At 40.2% G+C, this 23,203-nt stretch overlaps 1 protein-coding gene across 1 annotated transcript in view; it reads left to right on the top strand.

Moving 5' to 3' along the window:
• CMC1 (C-X9-C motif containing 1) overlaps window positions 1-23,203 on the top strand; it is a 61,346-nt gene that overhangs the window by 4,505 nt on the left and 33,638 nt on the right. The window contains exon 2 of the mRNA XM_074984415.1: window positions 8,118-8,210. Coding sequence (XP_074840516.1) covers window positions 8,118-8,210 — 93 coding nt within the window. The remainder of the gene's footprint in view (window positions 1-8,117; window positions 8,211-23,203) is intronic.

The raw sequence follows: 23,203 nt of genomic DNA, 5'->3' as shown, positions 1-23,203 counted from the left end.
GGTCATCTAGTCCAGCCCCCTGCTTCAAGCAGGATCAACCTCTACTAAGTCATCCCAGCCAGGACCTTGTCCAGCCAGGACTTAAAAACCTCAAGGGATGGAGAATCCACCACCTCTCTAGGCAACACATTCCAATGCTTCACCACCTGCCTGGTGAAGTAGTTTTTCCTAATATCTAACCTACACCTTTCCTTCTTCAACTTCTGACCATTACTCCTTGTTCTGCCATCTGACACCACTGAGAACAGTTTCTCACCCTCCTTTATAGAGCTCCCCTTCAGGAAGTTGAAGGCTGCTATCAAATCACCTCTGTCTTCTCTTCTGTAAACTAAACAAGCTGAAAATCCTCAGCCTGTCCTCACAGGTCTTGTGCTCCAGACCCTTAATCATTTTTGTTGCCCTTCGCTGAACCTGCTCCAGCAAATCCACATCCTTTTTATACTGGAGAGCCCAAAACTGGACACAATATTCCAGATGTGGCCTCACCAGTGCTGAATAAAGAGGAGTAACTACTTCTCTAGATCTGCTCGAAATGCTCCTCCTAATGCACCCCAGTATGCCGTTCTCCTTCCTGGCTACAAGGGCACACTGTTTACTCATATCCAGCCTTTCATCCCCCATAACCCCTAGGTCCCTTTCCATCGTACTGCTGCTGTGTCAGTCGGTCCCCAGCCTGTAACAATGTTTGGGATTCTTCTGCCCCAGGTGCAAGACTCTACACTTCTCCTTATTGAACCGCATCAGATTTCTTTTGGCCCAGTCCTCCAATTTATCCAGGTCCCTCTGGATTCTCTCTCTACACTCCAACGTATCTACCTCTTCCCCCTAGTTTTGTGTCATCCGCAAACTTGCTGAGGGTGCAACTCAGTCCCTCATCAAGGTCATTAATAAAGATGTTGAATAACACCAGCCCCAGAACCGAGCCTTGCGGCACGCTGCTTAAAACAGACCACCATCCAGATATTGAGCCATTGACCACTACCCGTTGGGCCCGACCATCATGCCAGCTTTCTATCCATCTCATAGTCCAAGGATCCAATCTTTATTTCCTTAACGTATGGACAAGAATGTTGTGGGAGACCATATCAAAAGCCTTGCTGAAGTCAAGGTATATCACATCCACTGACTTCCGCACGTCCACAGAGCTTGTTACCTTGTCATAGAAGCTAATCAGATTGGTGAGGCAGGACTTGCCCCTGGTGAATCCATTTGGCTACTTTTGATCGCTTTCCCCTCTTCCAAGTGCTTCCAAATGGATTCCTTGAGGATTCCCTCCGTTATTTTCCCAAGGATTGAGGTAAGGCTGATGGGTCTATAGTTCCCTGGATTGTCCTTCTTTCCTTTTTTTTAAAGATGAGCACTACATTTGCCTTCTTCCAGTCATCTGCTATCTCCCCCGATCTCCAAGAGTCTTCAAGGATAATGGCCAAAGGTTCAGCAATGACCTCTGCCAATTCCCTCAGTACGCTGTGGTGCATTAAGTCCAGACCCATGGACTTGTGCACATCTAGTTTTTCTAGGTAGCTCAGAACTTGTTCCTTCCCCACAGATGGTTGCCCTCCACCTTCCGATACTGCATCATCTAGAACCGTGATTGGGAAGTTGACTTTGTCTGTGAAGACTGAGGCAAAAAAAGCATTGAGTACTTCAGCTTTTCCTGCATCATGTGTCACTAGGTTACCTCCCTCATCCAGTAATGGCCCCATACCTTCTCTGATAACCTGTTTCTTGTTCACGTGCCTGTAAAAACCCTTCTTGTTCCTCTTCACATCCCTTGCCAGCTGCAGTTCCAATTGTGCTTTCGCTTTCCTGATTACTGCCCGGCATTCTCCAGCCATATGTTTGTACTCCACCTTAGTCAACTGTCCACATTTCCATTTCTTGTATGCATCCTTTTTGAATTTAAGCTGCCTGAGGATTTCCCTGTTAAGCCAAGCTGGTTGCCTACCATGTTTGTATTTCTTACTACGCAGCGGGATTGTTTGTTTGTTCCTGTGCCTTCAGTAAGACTTCTTTAAAATACTTCCAGTTCTCTTCAACTCTTTTCCCCTTCATCTGTGTTTCCCAAGGGATCCTGCTCATCCGGTCTCTTAGGGAGTCAGGCTGCTCTTTTGAAATCAAGGCTGTGTGTAGATGCAAGCAAAGCTAAGCTTGAGCTAGTTAGGTACATAGCTAAGAATTTCCCTCTTAGGCCTTACTGTTATTACAAGGCATAAGTAACAGAATCGAGTATCTCTGTACTCGTTTTCTTGCTCTTAATTTTTTAAATTTGTGCACAGCACACTCTATCTGTGTTGTGAAAAAATATGCTGTAGGTTGGCTCTCTATAAGCAGCACCTTACTGGTTCTTGAAAGAAATAGATTAGTGACAAAACTGTTTTTATAAAAAAATAGAAAGCATCCTTGAAGTTTTGGGCTTAAATTGAAGAGTCTAGCCATCAAATAGTTCTTCAAACAGGATTTCCTTACACAAAAAGGAATTTGGAATGTCAATTAAAAAGTCATTAATAAAAGCTCCCAACAAAATTAATAGTGTAAATCGTAAATAATTGTTAGTAAGTGGACACATGCAATGGCACACTCAATCACTGATTGGATTTATATTGTATTGTGACCTAATCATCAATACTCCCATCTTATTACTTACTTACTACTAATGCCATTAAATAGTTTGTTTTCCATTTCCTTCAAGTTACTTTTCTACTTATCTAGATGCTATTTATTTTTACTTTTCATTGGAAGGTTTATTTTTTTGCTACAGTCTCATTTTGCCACATTTGCCTTGTATTTGTCACGAACAGATAACATTTCTCTTCAAGAGTTAGTTACTGGTTTAAAGGGCAGTATTCCAAGTTTTCTGTCTGCTCTTAACAGATATGGAAACTGAAGGGCTTCATATTTTATGTAGATCAGTTCATATGATCTGCATACTTCCTCTTTTCCACTTATTGTGTCATACTTGGGACATAGAGCATCTCTCTCATATTTTCACCTGCTCTATCAAACCATGGTCTAGTCTTTTGAGGAGTTCTAAATGTTATGTTCTGCCAAGAATTTTTCTGGGGGGGTGTGATAAGCTAATAAATGCAACAATAACTGTGCTGAATGTATCAAGACTATAATGGTAATAGGAATGTTGCTCTTGGGAGTGATGTAAAAGCTGCAGTATTCAGGTTTGGCTGCAGGAATGTTAAACAGTGTTGTATCTGAGACTTGATCTGTACTGATGTTGTCATTTTCTTCCTGCTGTCATATTTTAGGGTATATCTGCTGATTATAATATCACCCATGTAGACAGTGTGTCTGTCATACATATAATACAATATACATTAAGAGAATTTTAAGCCACAAACACAAAAGTTAGCAAATGTCATAACTGAGTGCTCATGCTGCCTTAGCTGTATCCCCTTATGAGTACGCATTATGATAATTTTCAGTTATATAATCTTATACTGTCCTCCCCACCCCCACTCACACAGGGCACTTGCAGCATTTGAGCTGTTAGCCTTTGAGATTTACTTCTGGTCCCACTGTGCTGCATGGTCCTGCTCTCCAGCCTACCTCTCTGCTCCTTATTTCTTCTCATCGTGGAAGCAAGAAGAGCAGAGGGGCCAAGGAGGCAGTATGAGAATGGAATTACATACTCCAGTGCCCTGCTCCTTACACATTCCCTGCGATATGTGCAGCTGTTAGTCTGGATGGGTAGCCTTTTTCCAGGCTGCTCATGCAAACTTCAGTCCACCACCTGACCGTCTCTTTAGCCTTTAGGAGGGAGTCCTAATGTGACAGACCTGAACAGCTCCATCAGCCTAGATCAGCTGTAGATGAATCTGATGGGATGGGACTATCCACGATAGTAACCATTTATGTCATGTAGTGAGTGTTTGCCGGATGAGGCCTTTCGTTATTTCCTTACTGTTAATAAGCAAATGGGGAGGCTTCAGCTCTCACAGTTCTCTATTCTCTGGATTATAAATTGTCGTTTTATTATCTTCTTTGAAGTATGTTTGGCTGTATTTGTTGTTAAGCAGATACCTGGCTATCTGAAACCCCCATAATTAACAACATTATGGCCCTTTGCCCTAACTGCCTTTCAGTTTTGTCCCAGATATTATAAGTATTGATGAAACTGATTCCTGATTTACTGCAGTGTTGCCATTGTGGATTTCCAGCTAACATGCTTGTCAGTATTCTTATAATCCAGTACTGCCATATTGCAAGAACACATGAGCCCCAAAGCAAAATGTAAGATAACAAATTCAGCTGGTGAAAAAGGTGAAAATTGACTTTGAGGTGATGATAGAATGGTGAGAAGTTAGAGCTTCGGAAATTTTCCCTGGTGTTGTCATCCTTGTACTCTATCTTAATTTGAATTGATGTGAATAAAGGATAGAGAAATCTCAAAATCCGTGTTCCTAATACAAAGATATATACTATCATAGGTTTTAAGAAAATCTTGAATATACTGATGTGTGGAGCAACTGCACTAACTAGACTGTTAAAAATGTTGCTTAATTAGAATGTCAGTGTTTTCATGTCAAACTTACTGTTCATTTTGTTTTTATGCTCTTCAGGTAATAATCAAAACTTCCTCAGTTAAGAACAAGCTACTTAGGAGCCCAAGCCTGCAAAAATTTGTAAAAAAGTGCACCCTCTGAACATCATAGGATTACTCACGTGTCTCAAGTTGCTTGTTTAGGGCTTGTCTACACTTAATGGAAAATCCACGCACTGGCGGTCGATCTTTTGGAGTTCAATTTTGCAGGTCTGGTGAAGATGCGGCAAAATTGACCTCTGGGCTTGGCTGTCGATCGCTGTTCTCCACGCTATTGCGTGGAGTAAGGAACATTGACGCAAGACTATAGGGGCTCAGCCTTCACTAGGGAAGTAAGTCAATTCTGATATGTTGATTTTTATTGACACAAATACCATAGCTAGAACTGCGTATCTGAAATAGACTTATTTCCCTAGTACAGACTTATTGTTTGTTAAATCAGAGCTTAAGATCCCAGTGCTGCAATGACTTGATGACCTCTCAAGGTCCCTTCCAGCTCTATGAGATATGTATATCTGCGTGTTTCAAATATTTAAACCTCTGCACTCATTGCAGTCCCGCTACCGTCAGTGGGACTCGGGGTAGAGCTCAATGTAGGCTCAGGGTCAAAGCCCCCAGCCTAGCAACTGACAGCACATAGGAGGACTTCTGCACCCATGTGAAGCCCTTCTCGTGTCAATGTGATGCACTGTAGCTATTCCAGTCCTACCTCAGGCAGTAGGATTGGGGCCTATTCAACTAATGTTCAAATATGGGGGTGGGGAGGATTTGTAATGTTAGAAATGTCATCCTCATAGTCTGTTTCTTCAAGAAATTTATGTAATCTAGTCAACATTATTTTAAAAATTTATTATACCACATTTTTTGCAAGATTAGTTACAGGTTCATAGAATCATAGAATTCTCGGGCTGGAAGGGACCTCAGGAGGTCATCAAGTCCAGCCCTCTGCCTAAAGCAGGATCAACCCCATCTAAATCATCCCAGCCATGACTATGTCAAGCCAGGACTTAAAAACCTCTCAGGATGGAGATTCTGCCACCTCTCTAGGTAACATATTGCAGTCCTTCACCACGCTCCGGGTGAAATAGTTTTTCCTAATATCCAACCTACACCTCTCCCTCTGTAACTTCAGACCATTGCTCCTTGTTCTGTCCATCTGTCACCACTGAGAACAGTCTCTTTCCATCCTCTTTAGAGTCCCCTTTCAGAAAGTTGAAGAGTGTTATCAAATGGCTCCTCAGTCATCTCTTCTGCAAACTAAATAAGCCCAAATCTCTTGGCCTCTCTTCATAGGTCAAGTACTCCAGACCCCTAATAATTTTCATTGCCCTCCGCTGAAGCCTCTCCAGTGTGTCCATACCCTTTCTATACTGCAGGGCCCAGAACTGGACGCAATACTCCAGATGAGGCCTCACCAGAGCCAAGGAGAGGGGAATAATAACTTCTCTAGATCTGCTAGAAATGCTTCTCCTGTTGCACCCCAATATGCCATTAGACTTCTTGGCTACAAGGGCACACTGTTTACTCATATGCAGGCTCTCATCCATTGTAATCCCTAGGTCCTTTCCTACTGCATTGCTACTTAGCCAGTCAGTCCCCAGCCTGTAACAGTGCTTGGGATTCTTCCATCCCAAGTGCAGGGCTTTGCACTTGTCCTTGTTAAACCTCACCAGATTTCTTCTGGCTCAGTCTTCCAATTTGTCTAGGTCGCTCTGGACCCTATCTGTACCCTCAAATGTATCTACCTGGCCCCCTACCTTAGTGTTATCTTCAAGTTTGCTGAGAGTGCAATCCATCCCCTTATCCAAGTCATTAATAAACATGTTGAACAGTACTGGCCCTAGAACTGATTAGAGAGGTTGAAGTTCTCTAATCTGGAACCCTCTTGTCTGGCAACATCTGTAATCCGGCATGATTTTAGTTAGCCAGGTGATCGCTTATCATGGGTGTGGCCAAGTTTTCTGTGGTACCATGAAGTTTTACAGCCACCAGTCCTGGCTGTCAGTGTTCTGTGCGGTTATTTAGTTTTAATTTCCCCCCTGAATGTCTTATAAGAGCCAAATAAGCAGTAGAAGTGTTGGTAATATGCTAAACCCTATTGGCCTTGCATAGTCAGGCAAATTTTCTTGTTCGGAATCAATCGGGTCCTGAGGGTGCCGGATGAGAGAGGTTCAACCTGTGCTGTGTGTGGCAGAGATTTTTTTTTAATTCACCAATTTACATGTTTTCAAATAATGGTTAATAATACAGTAGAACCCCAAGATACACTCACTCAAGTTGTGCAAATCTTGGGTTAATGCAACTCTGAGTGGCGGGGAGCTGGCGCATGGCTCAGGGCTGCCTGCCATTCAGGGGAGCTGGGAAACTGAGCAGTGCTGGCTGGGAAACTGAGCAGTGCAGCAGCACTGCTCAGTTTCTGGCTCCTGTGAGTGGTGGGCAGCTAGCTGGGAGCCAGGTGCCAGCTCCCTGCCACTCACAGGAGTGGGGAAACTGACCAGGACTGCTGCACTGGTCAGCTTCCCTGCTCCCATCAGTGGTGGCAGTGGAGAGCCTGACTCTGGGCATCTGCTGCTGCTCAGAGGAGCAGGGAAACTGACTAGTAGGTCAGTTCTGATCGGTTTCCTGTGTCTTGTGAGCAGCTGGTAGCCCAGCTCCCACTCCCTGCCACTGGCAGGAGTCAGGAGACTGTCCAGCACTGCTGTGCTGGTCAGTTTCTTGGCTCCCCTGAGTAATGTGGTATTTGACTTAGGTGGGGTTGCTCAGGAACGCAACCTCCGAGTACGTTGGGTCTGCTGTATGTGTATAATTAGGTATGTGTAAAAATACATAGAGAGTTTTAGATTAGAGAGGTTCAACTAGAGAGTTTTAGATTAGAGAGGTTCAACCTGTAATATTTCTTTTTCAGTATTTTAATTTCATGGTATTCGCAAACTTCAAAAAGTGGTGAGAGGACTCGGAGGAGACAGCATTTTAAACATTGAGTTCTGGTCATTTGTGTTTGTTCCTGTTGATTAAATGAATCCAAAAAGATTTTAGGTTAGTCAGTCTGTTTAGAAAACTAACATTCATTTAGTAAACTAAAATGCAATTTAAATTTGTGCTTGCATATGTGTGTGTCATTTCTCTGCTGCTGGTGAGCCTGGGTGAAGAATCCACAGAATATTCATAAATGAAGTAGTATGCAAATAAATGTGGAAACTAATGTTCCGTTTTAAATCGCTAATAATTTTTTGCAGTTTGTCCTGACCATATTGGCAAAGTACCTCGTAAGAAACAAATGCCAGCCTTACCAGTAGTTGTTTCTGGTTCCTTGTGCACAGTGTATAATACCAAAACGAAATAAAGTGTAGATAAGTCCATATTTGTGTCTGATATACCTTTGCAGCTTTTGTGATAATCAGAGTTGCTTGTCTCTTGATTTTAATATCTTGACATGCTTCTGCTACCTCATGATTCTTTTGTGCCAGATTTAGTGTGTTATCCATCAACAGTGTTACATTGTTTCCACAAATTGAAATATGTCTTTTCCTGAAACATAAGTTTTTTTTTTGCTCTCTTGTAGTGGAACCTGAACTGAGACATGTAGAAAAAGATGTTTTAATTCCAAAAATAATGAGAGAGAAGGCCAAAGAGCTGTGTTCAAATCAAGTGCAAGGTAAGATTCAAATATTTATCAGAAGACCTGTATATAATCCTTTATTTCGGTCAAATACTGAATTATGTATGATTTGCTGAATATTCATTTGTTGAGACCAGAACTGAAGTTTACAGAATTGTCAGAGTGGCTTTCGTTTATTTACAGTGTAAATGTTTCACCAACATACTATACTAACAAGACAGTTGGATAGAAGCTGGGTTAGGCTGAGGAAAGTCTTGTCCTTGTCTGGAGAGTGTGATGGAAGAGCAAAACTGTATCAATAGCTTCTCTAAAACAATGCCTTAAAGTCTTCCTGTAGCGATAGTGGAATTAACGTGTAATCAATTTACAAGGAGGCTTCCTGGCCATAATATCAGATACCTCTTTTTAAAAGTATGTTTCTTGCATTTGTTCTTATGCTTGCCGTGAGCCTTGGACAAATTAAATTATGACAAGACAGAAGTAACAGATGAATATTTTCTTGTACTAACTTTTTTCGATGACAAACATTTTTGGGTGGTTTAAATTGGCTAATATTTGTAAGTCAATTTTTTCTAGTTATTCCTTTTGCTGAAAAGAGGTTTCTGTATTTTGGAGTTGATTAATTTTCTCTTCTAGGAATTGTAAAGAGGATAAAGTGGGATGTAGTCAGCAAGTCTGTCCATATTTAAATATGCTATGTCCAAATGAAGCACTAATAGTATGAAGTAGTTAAGAATCAGGAAGCCTGAGCTTGGAATGTAGAAGTGTCTTAAATGGATAATCTAGTTTACCTCCAACAAAGTAGACAGAATCACTATGAGAAGGACAAGGGCAAAGACTTTCCACGTGGGAGCCTGTGAGGGGATATGCCCTCATGCAGGCATAAGGAGGCTAATGAGCTCCCCTAGGCCTGTTCCAGCCTAACCAGACACACTTACAAGGCTTGTTCAGTCTGGAAGGGAAGGAGCAAGTTGCTCCACCTGAAAACTGCTGTCAGTAGAGGGAGCCCTGTTGAGAAGGGGACACCAGTGAGATGCACTGCTGCTGAAGCTGCCCTAACTGATGTCAGTATTCCCCAGAAAGGACAGAAGATAAAGCTCAGGAAGGGTCAATAGACCATTGAGACTGAGCCCTTAAAACTGATTCTCTAGGGGCTACCTAAGAGGCTGGTTCTTGTTCCAACCAGATCTTCCTTTTTCACAAAGGGAAGAACAACATGAGTTAAACCTTAGGCTGTTGGCGGCAGCCTACAGAGAGATTCCCCAGATGCTGCAAACAGGGATAAAAGAAAATAAACAATGAACTTGGAGGGTGTTGGTGGGAATGGAGCCTGCCTCCCATTTCTCCGTAGAGCCTGAACCAGAACAGATATACACAACATCTGGCATAAGTGCTTATGGTGAGAGAATAGATCTGAATAGAGGGAGCTCGCTGTCAAGTTCTACAACATGGAAGGAATCAACTAGAAAGAACCCCAAAGAAGAATGCATTATACAAGGATCCCTGGTGACTCATGAATTAGAGAGAGATCACCAGCATTGTTTGGCTAAATTGCACCTAGAGCGGTAGCTGTCTAATTAATGGGAGAGGAGTAAACACTGGACTGTAAGAAATGAATAGGGTAATGGATTTATAAGAAAACAAATACCTCCCTCCTCCCCCTGGCCCAGAAAAAACAAAAACAAAAAAAAAAATAAAAACCAAAACGTGCATGACCATAATCGCAGTAGATAGGATGCAAGAAAATGAACTCTTGGAGAACCTGTATAAGAGCTACAAATATATGGACATGACATAATACAGTATTACTTTAGGACATGGAGGATCATGGCAGTGTATATGTGGCTGCTCTTGGAATAACAGTCTTCTCTGGAGTCCAGTTAATTAAAACAGGGTAATAGTTTAGTTTCTAAGATGGTGTCCCAATTTAAAGGAAAGAAATTGCTTTAATGGAGCATGGCAGCTGTGAAAAAACAGGTGAGAACTGGAAAGGAACTGGCACAGGCCTTGCCCTTCTGTCAGTTTGGCCAAACCCTAATCTAGGGGGGGACAATATATGTGTTTCAGAATTACATGGGAAAAGAATGATTGTATAAGAAATGCAAGAACCCAAGTTCTTCAAAAAACAGGGAAACTAAGAATCCATGTCAGAGGGAAATGGGATCATGTAATGTGTAGTTTCTGAATCTGCCAGGATTTATCTTTGAAAATGATGAACTGCCACAGAAAGAAAGTGTGAGAGTTAAAAATGTTTCAAATTATGATTGACAAACTTTTTACTCCAATTATAGTAATACAGTATGTTTGTGATATGATTTTTTTTTTTGGGCTGTGTTTTTACTCACTAACTGGATGTTGTGTGTATGCACCTACATAATATAAAATCAGAATACTTATTTTTAATATTTCAAAATGGAGCTACTTTACACTGTTTTCTTCCAGTTAATCTTGGGTATTTGGGCTCCAACCAGAAGAATATTTATGGAGAACTTACTGTACATAATTTGAGGCAAAGATGAAGTTACACATAGGATCCTTCTTTCCATATAGACATTTAGCAGCTCGCTCTTTAGTTTCTTGCCTCATAAGTCATAAAACAATATGGTAGGTGTATTTTTATTCTCATAAAGGAAAGCAAATATATTTTAAATTAATATTTTCTGTAAGTTTAGTTTTTAATTCTATTGTGAAATTTGCTCTTGAATAAAAGCGTACGTCTTGTTAATATATGAGAGGTGCTAATCAGACTAAATACTACTCCATGTAACAAGGAAGAAAGCATAAGCTCCGTTTGAACAGAAATTATACTCAGACGTCCTTGGGTATTTTAGCAAGAGAAGTTGGGTGAAATAGTATCTCTTATTTCACCAGCTTCTGTGTGTGAGAGAAACTTAGTGAATCACAATTAATCTCGTAATGTGGCATTAGTTTATCAGACATAGTGTTACTGGAATTGCCATGTTTTAGGTGAGAGTTAAAAAAAAAAAAAAAAATAAAATAAAAGGCCCTGATCACAGTTGTTTGTTCAACAGCTCTTTGTAAGAGTAATGGCATCTCACCTGTCCATGTTTTGTTTTGGTTAATTCCATTTGTCCATTTAAATGTCTTTCTCAACGAATTTGGTGGAATAAAAACATGGTCTTTCCCACCTTAGCTTTCTAATAGCCTGCGACTGGCACGGCTACAACTACGCTGCATGTCTAAATTTCTGGCATTTCAATTAAATGAGACTCTTCTAGCTTTCTCTTGAAAAGTTTGGCATTACTAATGGTGTTTTGACTGCTGAGTATCTAGTCAGAGCAGACTACATTTCAATGGAGGGTTAAAATAATCCTTATATGTAAGTGAAAAGAATGTTTCTGGTGAAAGTTGCTGTGTGAATTAATAAGTAATGCTATTGAAAACTATTTCACAGATAAGATGTTCTGACTATCCGAAATGTAGGTAGGTCTATCGTCCAAACCATGACGCTTGTGTTGCACTCTACTGCACCAGCATCATCAGATAAAGTACTTATATTTATGGATTTGTCATCTCATTGAACAGAAATATGTTAATAATGAGGAAACATTATCACACAAGTATTGTATCTTATTTTGAAAACAAATCCCTCATCATACAAGAACCAGTAGGGAAACTGTTTTCATGTGATATTTTATTTCACTGGTATTGCAAGCAATATCGTGTGACATGAAGTGAAATTATATAAGATCTGCACATCTCTGCACAATTGCATTCTGGGTATCGGATATCAGTGATTTCAGAAGACCAATATGACTGCAGCCATTGCTTTCATAAAATTGGCTTTCTTAAGTAAAACACGTATTTTCTTAAAAATTTAAAATGAAATTTAAATCAGACTGTTCTAAAATGTTTTTCAGAGTTCAACCAAACTGATTTCATCTGTGACAAAGTGTTTCTTCCATTAGCAGGATCCACAAATCCAGTCAGACAGTTTTGGATGATTTTGGCTTCTGCTTGTATTGGCAAAGTTTGAAGATTGGGCATATGATTAGTTTCCACTTCTGAATGAAGCTTGAAAATGCTATTGTATGTCTGAATTGGACTAGCAAAGTTAGAATTTTCTTTGTAATATAGGCTTGATTTTGTGAACTGGACCTTACATTCAGTTTTGTGAGAGATTAGAGTTCATTTTTTTTCTGGGATGGAGGGGGGAAAAAAGAGCAGTATCACAAGGGAAGATGTGAGGTGATATTACCACCCGTTGTGATCCGCAGACATTCTTGGGACAAACTGTTATAATGTGAAAAATCTCAATGATTTCTATGGTTGACAGAAAGTGTATAATTAGAAAGAGCAACTGTAGGTAGAGATGGCTGAATAAACTCTTAAAAACGCTCGGCTGTACTATCAAATAGGAGTTAGGAAAGTGTTGCTGGCAAAGGGAATATCCTAATTCCCCTCCCCCAGTTTCCTCATTTCCTCCTCTGCCCAGGGCCCACGTTGATACTTAGTGAAGATGATGGGATGCAACACTACTGCAGGCTTCCCTACTGTAGAGCATGGCCAGTGTCAACCATAGTTTTAGTTATACGCACTTATACAACAGTCCTGTCACTGGGATAATTTCTGTCCCTCTAGGGGCCACCTGCTCCAGACCATGACCCTTGCACCTGACATATCAAGACCCACATAAGGAGAGCAGTTCCTTGGCTTGGACAAGACTGTAGTGCTGCATATTTAAATGCCCAAGGACACCTTAAGTAGCACTTTCTTCCATATAAATAAGTGGCTTGTTATGTTCTCTTACAAGAAATGTAGATCAGAAAATGTGTGAAATACTTAGTAGATCTCAGCTTAATGCTATTCGCTGTCATTGCTCATTCTCTTTTGTAATAAGAGGACCAAGTGCCATTAATCAATGCAAACACTCTCCTGGTGTTGGGGCAAATTAACCTGTTGGTTCCTGCAGTAGAGTTCTGAAGCACAGCTGACATTGGTTGGTTCGTCCATGATTGACAGCCCCAAGAGTTTTATGATATATTTGCCCAATAGCTAACGTTTAAAATTTTATTGACCATGCTTTCCTTGAAAAATTGAAGCTGTATACTGACTCTAAAGTAAAGGAATACACTCTCCATTATAAATGGAATCTGCTCACCTGCCTTATGTGGGGGTGAAAATGCATTACTAAAACTGAATTGTTGTATATTCATTAAACTAGAAATACTGGAACTGTTCAGTAAACTGAATAGCTTACATAACAATATCAGATATTCAGGCTTATAAAATTAAAATATCTAGATAATTATTTAATGGAAACTGGTGAGCCAGCTCACATTGCCGCTTTTTGATTATGCATATAGAACTAGTGCGCGTGCTGTCTTTTTTAGTCTGAAGTTTCTTATTTATTTTTTGACTGTAGCTGGAAGACACAATTGAGATTTGGGTGCAGAGTCTGGTTGGATAAGATATACCAATCATATACGCCATGATTTGTCTAGACTTCCATATGAATGTGAAAAGAGTATGCTACCTTATTATCTGCGGTCTGATTTCTTTTGTGAGGGAAAAAAAAATTAAGAATAATTTGGGAACTTCACTTAAGACTAACAGTGAAGCTGCAGGCAGAGAGAAGGAGAAAATCTTTATCCTCTGCTACTCTGCTTATTATCCAAAATATTAAAATGCTTGTATTATAATGTTTCATACAGACATTGTTCATATATGTAGCTGTAGGTATTGTGCTGGCATTTTATGCATATAATTGAATTGCATTTGGATTACGTTGGTAGTATCTCTAGTTTTCTTTTGCGACTTGTTATAAATTAGCTTTTTTCCTCTGAACGTTCATAGTTAGAGTATGATGCTGAATCTGTATGCTATCATTTTATGCAAAACAGTTTATTTTGGAAATACTGATTCAGCCCCATATACTTCCAGTGAGCATTTACTCTCATTCCATTTAACTATGTGAATTAACACAACCTCTAGAGGGATTAATGTTGTTGGGTTTTGTTCCAGCAAGCTAGGCGAACAGAACAGCTATATGTAAATTTCAGTTAGAAGAAATTGGACCTAGATCTGTTGATTTCCTTCTGATGCTTTAAGGCTTTCCTCTTTTTTTTTTTTAAACTAGTTAAGACATTTTCAAGGAAATGTGAGAGCATATTATGGGGTGTTCATTAACTGAAAATTTCGTATTCTAACTAAATGTGATAGGACTTCCAAGACTTGCATAAAACATAATTTATGGTGAAAACTTTTCCTATGTGATTTCTCATGTCATTTCAACCCAGCTGGTCACAAAAATGGGTCAGACTGCTAGCTTCACCATTGCAACTTACGTTGTTTTTGGAGAGGTGGGGGAAAGGTGGGGAGAATGGAACAGCTTTTACAAGGACAAAGAGAAATGAAATCACTTTCAATGAAAGAAAGAGGCCTCATTATAGCCACCAACAGCAGTTATTGACAGCTACACTTCCTATTAACAAGGAGCATTTAAGAGTTTGGCTGTTGGATCTTTGGACTTGATCTAATTTGCTAGCATTAATTAGTTTCTTTTGAGCACAGACACTTGGTGTTCACAGCTATAGATTTGGAGGACTAATTAGGACAGAAAATTGAACAGAATGGGGTAAGGCATTAACCTTAAGCCATTACCAGCTGGGGCTCTGATAAAGACCACAGAGTCCAAATGCTCCCTATTCATGCAAAGAGTACCCTAATGAATATCAATTTCAGCCAGGTTGCCATATTTCTACCAGGACTGCTTCATTTTGATTCTTTTACCTTCTATCATATTTTAATGATCTATACCTGATGATCTATCTTGAAAGTTTAATGCACATAGATGACACATTTGATGTCAGATTATTTACATTCCATTTATTAAATCTTTTATTTGGGCTTTCTTAAGAAGCTAAGTTTGGTTTATAGTTAAGATTCATAATCATGTATAATTTTCTCCCCCATACAACATACATGTTTGTAATTTTTGCACTGTAAGTAGTTAAGCCGTCATGTTAACAAATACCCTGTAACTAGAAGGTGTTATAGCCTGAGACACTGGTGTAATGTATTTGCATTAATGCCGTGGGCAAGAAGTCTGACCCCACTGACTTTTTAGGGTTAAACAGTAAATTGCTTATGAAGCATTTTCTTCTCAGCATTTGTGATGTTATACAAGCATCATATTGAGGTATTATCTGGGAGATCCAGTTTCAGGAGGTGGTAGTTCTTTTAGGCCTTAGACTGATGGAAAGTGCCTGAACATGTGCTGAACTGATGCATTCTTATCCTTTTAAAAAAGAGGGGAGAGTAGTTCTCCAGTGGTTGGATTGGTGGAAGGCATAAATGTCAGTGATGTAGTGAACAATTACTAAATAATAAAGGAAAAATGAGAACTGGTGGGGAAATATTCTCTTCATTTTACACATTATTCTTGAGCAGTCACTTTTAACTCAACTATCCACACATCTGTAGCAACTTCCTAAATACTGGTGATTCACAAGTCTTGCTTCTCCACTCTGATCTTCCTGCTTTAGTCCAGTCTCAATTGACTCACCACTAGCTTAAACTCAACATGATAAAAGCAGAGGACCCTATTTTTTCATAAATCACTTTCCTTCCCTTATTTGTCCATTGATGTTGACAGTGCTACCAAATTCTGTCACCTAGGGTGTGCTTTCAAACAACCAGACACATGCCAGTCAACTCCGGCTTGGGTTGTGACGCTGTTTTCTTGCTGTGTAGACTTCAAGGCTTTGATTCAGGGTTCTGCAGCTCCATCTGAAATATTATAGTGGTCTGCAAATGGAAAAACGTTTGAAAACCACTGTTTTAAGCTAAGAAATGCTGTTGTGCCTAACTGTGAATTTTAGGACACCTTTGCAGTGATGGAGTGACACAGAGCTGCCCATTTGTGCTGAAGGATCTGTTCTATGGCATGTGTGTTCCTTTTTTTTTTTTTTTTTGTTAGTATTACCATAGCACCAAAGAGCCCCAGTTATGGGCCAGAATCCCATTGCTGTGGGTGTTATACCCCATATACAACAAAGAGTTTGCAATCTAAATGTACGACAAGAGACATCAGATATCTATAGATAGTGAAAGATAAGGAAGCAGTGATACACTGTTAGTTAGCATGATAGGACGTGGTCTGCTGTCAGCACTCCAGTGGTCCTAACCACTGTCAGGTTTTATTAGGTATCACAACAAAGAGTTTTAAGGGGAGGTTTGTAAAAGCATGATGAGCTAGCCAACACAATACATAAGCTAAATTTCTCATAGTTTCCTTTTTGAGAAATTTAGTACTTCATTCAGCTCTTGCTTACATTTCTGGTAGCCACTTGTCTGTCACTCTTACCACTTATTTTGCGTACATGCTTGGTTTTCTTACAGGGTAATTAATATTGCACCTTGCATGGGTGGAATGGAAATCTACTGATACTCTGACATATGAAGCATATGTCACATACAGCTACTCTGAAAATAACATTGAAATAACTTGTTACTATGGAATAGCTGCACACAGTAACGCATATTGTTAATGAGTGCTTTCTACAGTATTGTGGAAATAGAACATATGACTTCCTCAGTAACTGCAATCTTAACTGCATCTGCTTAACCATGTAAAACTGTAATTAAAGGATAACTCTATCCACTCTATATTCAGGAATAATGCAGATATTACTTTGTGTAAGTCTAAAATTTCAAGAAGTCAAGCTATATTCTTGTATGTGTGCATAAATATTTACACACTGTATATATTATTAATTTTACCCTGCGGTTGCTTTCACGCTGGAAATAGGTTATTTTTCTACTGTTGAAGTCAATCTGTGTGCTGTGGAAATGATTTATTTCAACAGAGAAAAATTGAGTATGCCTATAGTTAAAAGAGCTATTGGTTTGTAATTTTTAATACACAATGAGAATCACTTAACCAATAGTAGAGGAGCTGTCAAATAGCTCACACGTTCATCTCATAAAGCAGATATGCATCCAAAGTCAGATTGTAGAACTAAGAGTTCTACTATTACACCTTTTACTTGAAAATCCTGCAGTTCTTGGGGACCCAGAAGCATCAACTTGATTGTGAAACCTCCTTACAAAAGGCCAAATCCTCAATAACAATTGGTAGACACTTGCCCTACTTGATGTAATACTTAATGGAGCCCATGTTAATGAGAGAGCTACACAACTTAATGGATTTTTAAGAAAACGTTCTGTTATTGACTAAAAACCCACTTATAATCCCCCCAAATATGTTTATTGCTGTTCATATAATATAGTAGATGTATATGGCACATTTTAAGAAAAATAAAAAGGGAGGTCTCAAGCCCAAAGAGTACATTGTTTTACTCACATGTATGAGGGTTAACCAAGGTGGAGGAGTACAGAGAGGATAAGTGTTACAAGAGTACAAGATCTGTGGAAGCTTTATAATACATAAACATATGGCTTACCTCTAATTCTTGTAAGAATATCTATCAATTGATTGATCAATTATATATATATATATAATATAAAATTAAGGTTAAGAGACTTGCCAAAAGTAAAATAGAAGGATCTGAAGGAGTGAGAGCTGTCTGGTGCAAGGTTCAAGAGGGATACACCAGCTTGGGGAGGTAGTTTGAAAGGTGTGGAACTAGATGGGTGAAAAGGAGCCAGGAACTTGCAAGTGGGTATGAATGAGTGGTGGAAGTTGGTCAAGCAGAAGCTGGGCTGTGATAGGGAAGTATTTCAGTATCTGAGTGGGGAGCATGGAAAACTTTCTTAGATATTAGATCTGAAGGAGATGAGGCAAAAATCAGGTTAGCCAGGGATTGCAAAGGATGAGGGATGACTAAGGCAAGAATCTGAGGATTAGTCACAGGAATAGAGAGGAAGAAAGACTTTTGGGAAGATGGAGAAGACCTAGCGTGTCTAATCTGGACGGCAGTAAGAAGGTATAAAGAAAGAGGAGTTGTTGGTGTAATGTTGTACAAGGTTGACTGGCAGGAACATGCAGTTACTTGTGATAGAGAAGGGATCAATCTTCTCATCTCTCTTTAAATTAGGGGTTAAAACAGAAGTTTCATTAAAGTTTGGGATATGTTTCCCACTCTGATTTTCAGTTTCAGATATTTGAAATGTGCTCTTTACCAAATGAACTGGCACACACCTGCCAATGCAGTTTTCTCTGTGGGTTAACTGTTACTTCATATCTATGCCCAGCATCTGTCAAAGAAGAACCAAGTTACTTCCATCTTCTCACACAAATTAAGCAATTTTAACAGGAAACAGTTGTTTATATCTGATGCAGCAAGATGCTAAGCATGTGCCTAACTTTAAGCCTGTGAGCATAACTATTGCCATATTAAATCAGTTACATTACTCACATTCTTAAGTTCAGATATGTGCATAAATACCTTGTTGAATTGGGATCTTAGTTTATTTGGGGAAGATTACGAGCCTTTACTCCTGTTGATATTGACACTCTCCTTTAACTTGTATTCACTTTACCTGTGGATTTCTTTGTGAGCTATGTTGAAGCCTTGTCTTGTCTTCTACTAAAAGAAAAAAATGATTCCATGCAAACAATACAACTTTGAGTATTTTGCAAATAGACTTTTATTGTACATAATTCATAGTTTACATAGTTTAATAATGTATTAATTTTACAGTTAAACATGTGGGTGAATATTTGATGATAAAGAGTTAGAGATGGTAGGTAAGACTTTCAGAAATGCTCAGGATTTCTCAATTGTGCATGGTGACATTGACTTCCATCAGAGCAAAGCTCTGGCAGCCTGGCTTGCTTTGGAAGATCCTGCCCTGCATTAACAAGATATGCTTATTGAGTAGGGTCAGTGACTGGATTGCAATGCTAAATAGACTTAAATGTTTCACAGTATGTATTAGCAGATAGCAATTTCCTGTTCTAGGCATAATATCCTTACAGGTTGTTATAATTCTACCAGTTGCAGCCAGTACTGTCAAATCCCTGTTGTTCTTTAATGCTGCAACCAAAGGAGTTGCCCTTGTAAAAATATCCTTTTGTTTTTTGGCCATTTAAAAAAGAAAAAAAAGGAAGAGTGGCTTTGTTTTGTGTGTGTTGTTTTTTTTCAATTAACACAATTTCTTGAGAGTAGAATTATGAAGCAGCTATGGAAGTATTAGTTGGAAGTTAGTGGAAGTATTTTTAAACTTTTCTGTGTACCTCTAGAGTTCCTAAAATTGGTCTGAATAAAAAGCAAAATTTTAAAGGGACAGCCCGTAAAAACAGAAGAAACATTTCATTTATTTTTGCAGGATGGCTACTGGTCTTACCGCTGATTCTTCGGTATGGTTAGGAGAGGTATATGACCTTATGACTTCAAACAGAAAAGCTTTTGCAGTCTATTAGGATTCTCAACCTGAAGCTCCAAGAATTAGACTTCAGGCTTTCAGGTGGTGACTTTGTGCAGTGAGTCTGAATTCTAATCAAAATAATTGGTGAGGGCATGAGTGAAATCTGTATTTTTTTTTTTTTTTTTTTCCCCCCAAGTTAATTTTTGTCATCCCTTGGCCGTTCTGATTTCCTCCATCATCCTTCACTTTGCAGTTGTCTCATAATTTTTTTTAAACAATCCTTGCTGACATATATATAAACTCCCTTGATAGTCTCCATTCATCTTTCTAGCGGGGGTGATGAGGAGGAAGAGGATGACGAAGTCAACCAGGTATATCATTTAGATACACAGTTTTACGTGTGTGAGATTTCTGCGGGACTACATGCCTGCAGAAAATCCCTCCCATGCTCCTCCAATTCCTGTTGTTCCCTGCACAAAATGGCAAGAAAGCAAAGGGAAGCCACACAGAAGGAGGGAATGGGGGGACTGCCAGGGGTGCAGTTTTTTGGGAGGTGTTGCCCTCCAAGACAAGCAAGGCCTGGGGTTCAGACAGGATTATGTGCCACTGCACCACCCCTCATTCTGCAAGCGCAGAAGTGTCCAGCTGAAAGGAGGCTGACAGTCAGCTACACTAACTCTGCAGCTAAAAGCTGCCTCCTTTGTCCTAGTGCCAGTTGTGCTTCCCTTCTGCATGCTGGGAGTCTTCCTGTTTTCTGTGCAACGGTGAGTGTCAATAGTGGGACAAAGGGAGTGAGAGAAACAAGGGAAGCAGGGGAGGAGCTGGAGGAATAGACTGTGGGGAAAGAAAGGGGGTGTGATAGTTCAGGAGAATGGAAATGTGGGAGTGAGGGGATGGAATATGGGGAGGAGGATGAGATGAGAAAAAAGGGGATTGGGGGGCAGTGGAGTGGGAGCCTGGCTTGCAGCAGCAGGGCCCCCCAAATAAGCAGTGTCATTGAACCCTGAACCTACCTTGACAAGTGGACCTCCAACAAGTTGCCCAAACCCAGATCCCTACCTCACTGATCCCCAGCCCAACTACACAAAGTGCTCCATATTCTGACCATTCCTGCTGAGTCCCACCTGTCCACACCCCAACCACCTTCCCTTGGATCCCCTGTAGAGTTTAACTGTCCCTGCACCCAGAGCCCCACAAATGAGCTCACAGGCATCCATAGCTTCCAGTGAGCTGCCCTCACCTTAATTGCCCCACACCTGGATCCACCCCTGTATTAAGCCCTTCCACACTTGCAGTCCTGCTGGGCTGAGCCTACCACCCACCCCAGGTCTGCCTGGGGAAGATGGGGTCTCTGTACTGGGAGACAGGGAGCCTTCAGGGTGATCTCCCACCTCAGTTCAGCCAGTGGCCTGTGCTTACCACTTCCATGCTCTAGCTACATTTATTTACTGACAAATTAAATTTGCATAATCTTAAAATATTGTGTGCAGAATTTTCAGTTTTTTTGCTGCCAAATTCCCTCAAGAGTAAGTGTAGATTTGCAGTATGCAATGTTAAGGTCTAGAAAATGAGCACCAAAGAAGTTACGGCCTTTGCCACAACATTCATTCGTCTGTTTTCTCCTTTCCATATATTGCATGGTATAGCATAAGTCTAGGTGGCTTGGTTCTTTTGCAGGTCAGAGTGGAAGGCTAATGGGGCCTTCTGTTTCTTCTCCATCCAGCGCAGCCTAAAGCGGAGAGCAGAATTTCATTCGCTTCATTCAAAAGGTGCTGGAACTGCTGCATCTCAGTTTTTCCTCAGGATGTGAGACAGCCCACATACAACAGGCAGTTGAAGATGGATGGCACCCCACCTGGGGTAGGATGACCATGACGCAAACCCTCATGCCCACAGTCCTTCCTGTATGGGCATGCTTACAGAATGGGACCTGCATACGACAGACCAGGCTATAATGGTGTGTAACAGTAGGTGTGTGCCCCTCTACTTGCCAGGGGATTCAGGGTGATCTTCTGCCAAGCTAGAATGGATAGTGGTGCTCTCCATGTTGTGGAGCGACTTTGTACTGTCCCAATAATGGGGCTATGTGTAAAGGCACAACCTAATTTATATACGGTAATATCCTAAGGCTTTAACAAGGCAAGCAAGATCAGAAAGACTACAGCTACACTAGCCAAAAACTTTGAAATTGCCATGCAAATTGCTATTTCAGTTTACTAATGAAGCACTGAAATACATATTCAGTGCCTCATTAGCATGCGGGCGGCCACCACACTTCGAAATTGACGTGGCTCGCTGTCGCGCGGCTCGTCCAGATGGGGCTCCTTTTCGAAAGGACGCTGGCTACTTCGAAGTTCCCTTATTCCTATCTGCTCATAGGAATAAGGGGACTTCGAAGTAGCCAGGGTCCTTTCGAAAAGGAGCCGCACCAATTTCGAAGTGCCGGGGCTGCCCGCATGCTAATGAGGCACTGAATATGTATTCCAGCACTTCATTAGTAAACTTCGAAATAGCAATTTGCATGGCAATTTAGACGTTTTTGGCTAGTGTAGACACGGTCCAAATGTATGTGTATTTTGATTAAAGATGGACTTACTCACTTTTGCAATTTCCTAAGCTTGGAGTGCTCCACTTTTTTTTGTATTCAGTGGCATTTTAACATCTTCTATCTAATGTCCTGGAATTTTTTTTTTGTTTTCATTTTTCATTTTCACTTTTAAAATGAAAGTGTGATTCCTAATCATTGTAGAGATGCTTCAACACCATTAAGTCATTTTAACAGTGACCTTTAAAATAAGATGTCCTTAGTCAAGACACTGACTGAAGGAGAGTCCTTAGCACAAGATCTTATCTCCACTCTCTCAACTTTGTAAACCACTCTGGGTTAAATGTGTCAGGGTTTAAAAGAAAAAAGTTCCAGCTGGTATGTCCCAAAATGTAACTTTAAATGTTGAAAAAGACTTGAAGAGATTTTTACCAAATCTTGAATTGTTTTTCCTTCCTTCAGTGGGGACTTTAATACAAACAAGTTTCAATGTTTTTTTTTCCTTCAGCAATCCAGGAGTTTTGAAGCATATGGATAAAGAGTGCTGTTTCTCTCCCCTCCAGAAAACTCATGTAACTCAATGAGTCAACTGGTTTTGCCTAAACTTTCCAGAAGCATTCACTATTGAGCTGAGAGCAAGCATGGACTCGGCAACCCAGAAGGAATTCTTATAGTTTCAGTAGATGTTTACTTCATGAGGCTGGTTTACTTTTTGTCCCCTCCAGCAGATTAATAATGACCCATTTGATGTTTTGATCTTCCTCATTTAGGCCCCAATTCAGGAAAGTTCTTAGGGATGAACCTAAGCACATATTTATCCGAGATCAGAGCTTGCTTAAGCATGAACTTTAAGCGCATGAATCATTCCATTCACCTCATTGGGACTACTTGCATGCTTAAATGAATCAAGGCCACTAGCATTACTGGTGGAAAAATTGGAGGATTTTTATTGTCACAAGTAGGGCAACATGATAGACTAGGGTTTGTAAAGCTATTAGTGCCACCACCTTGCTTTTCCAGTTTCAGTGCCTTATAAAGGGTGTGATCCAGATGTCCATTTTTTGACTGTTCCTAGGCCACTCTGACGACGTATGGTCTAGTGGTTTTGGCACTAGTGTGGACTACAGGAGACTTCTGTGGAAAGTCACTTAGGGCTTGTTTCCACTACAGCTGGAACCAGTGCTGCAGT

The sequence above is a fragment of the Carettochelys insculpta genome, chromosome 2, assembly GCF_033958435.1.
Source record: "Carettochelys insculpta isolate YL-2023 chromosome 2, ASM3395843v1, whole genome shotgun sequence".
Taxonomy (NCBI): domain Eukaryota; kingdom Metazoa; phylum Chordata; order Testudines; family Carettochelyidae; genus Carettochelys; species Carettochelys insculpta.
The sequence above is the reverse complement of the archived record's forward strand: the minus strand, read 5'-3'. Positions and strand labels throughout refer to the sequence as shown.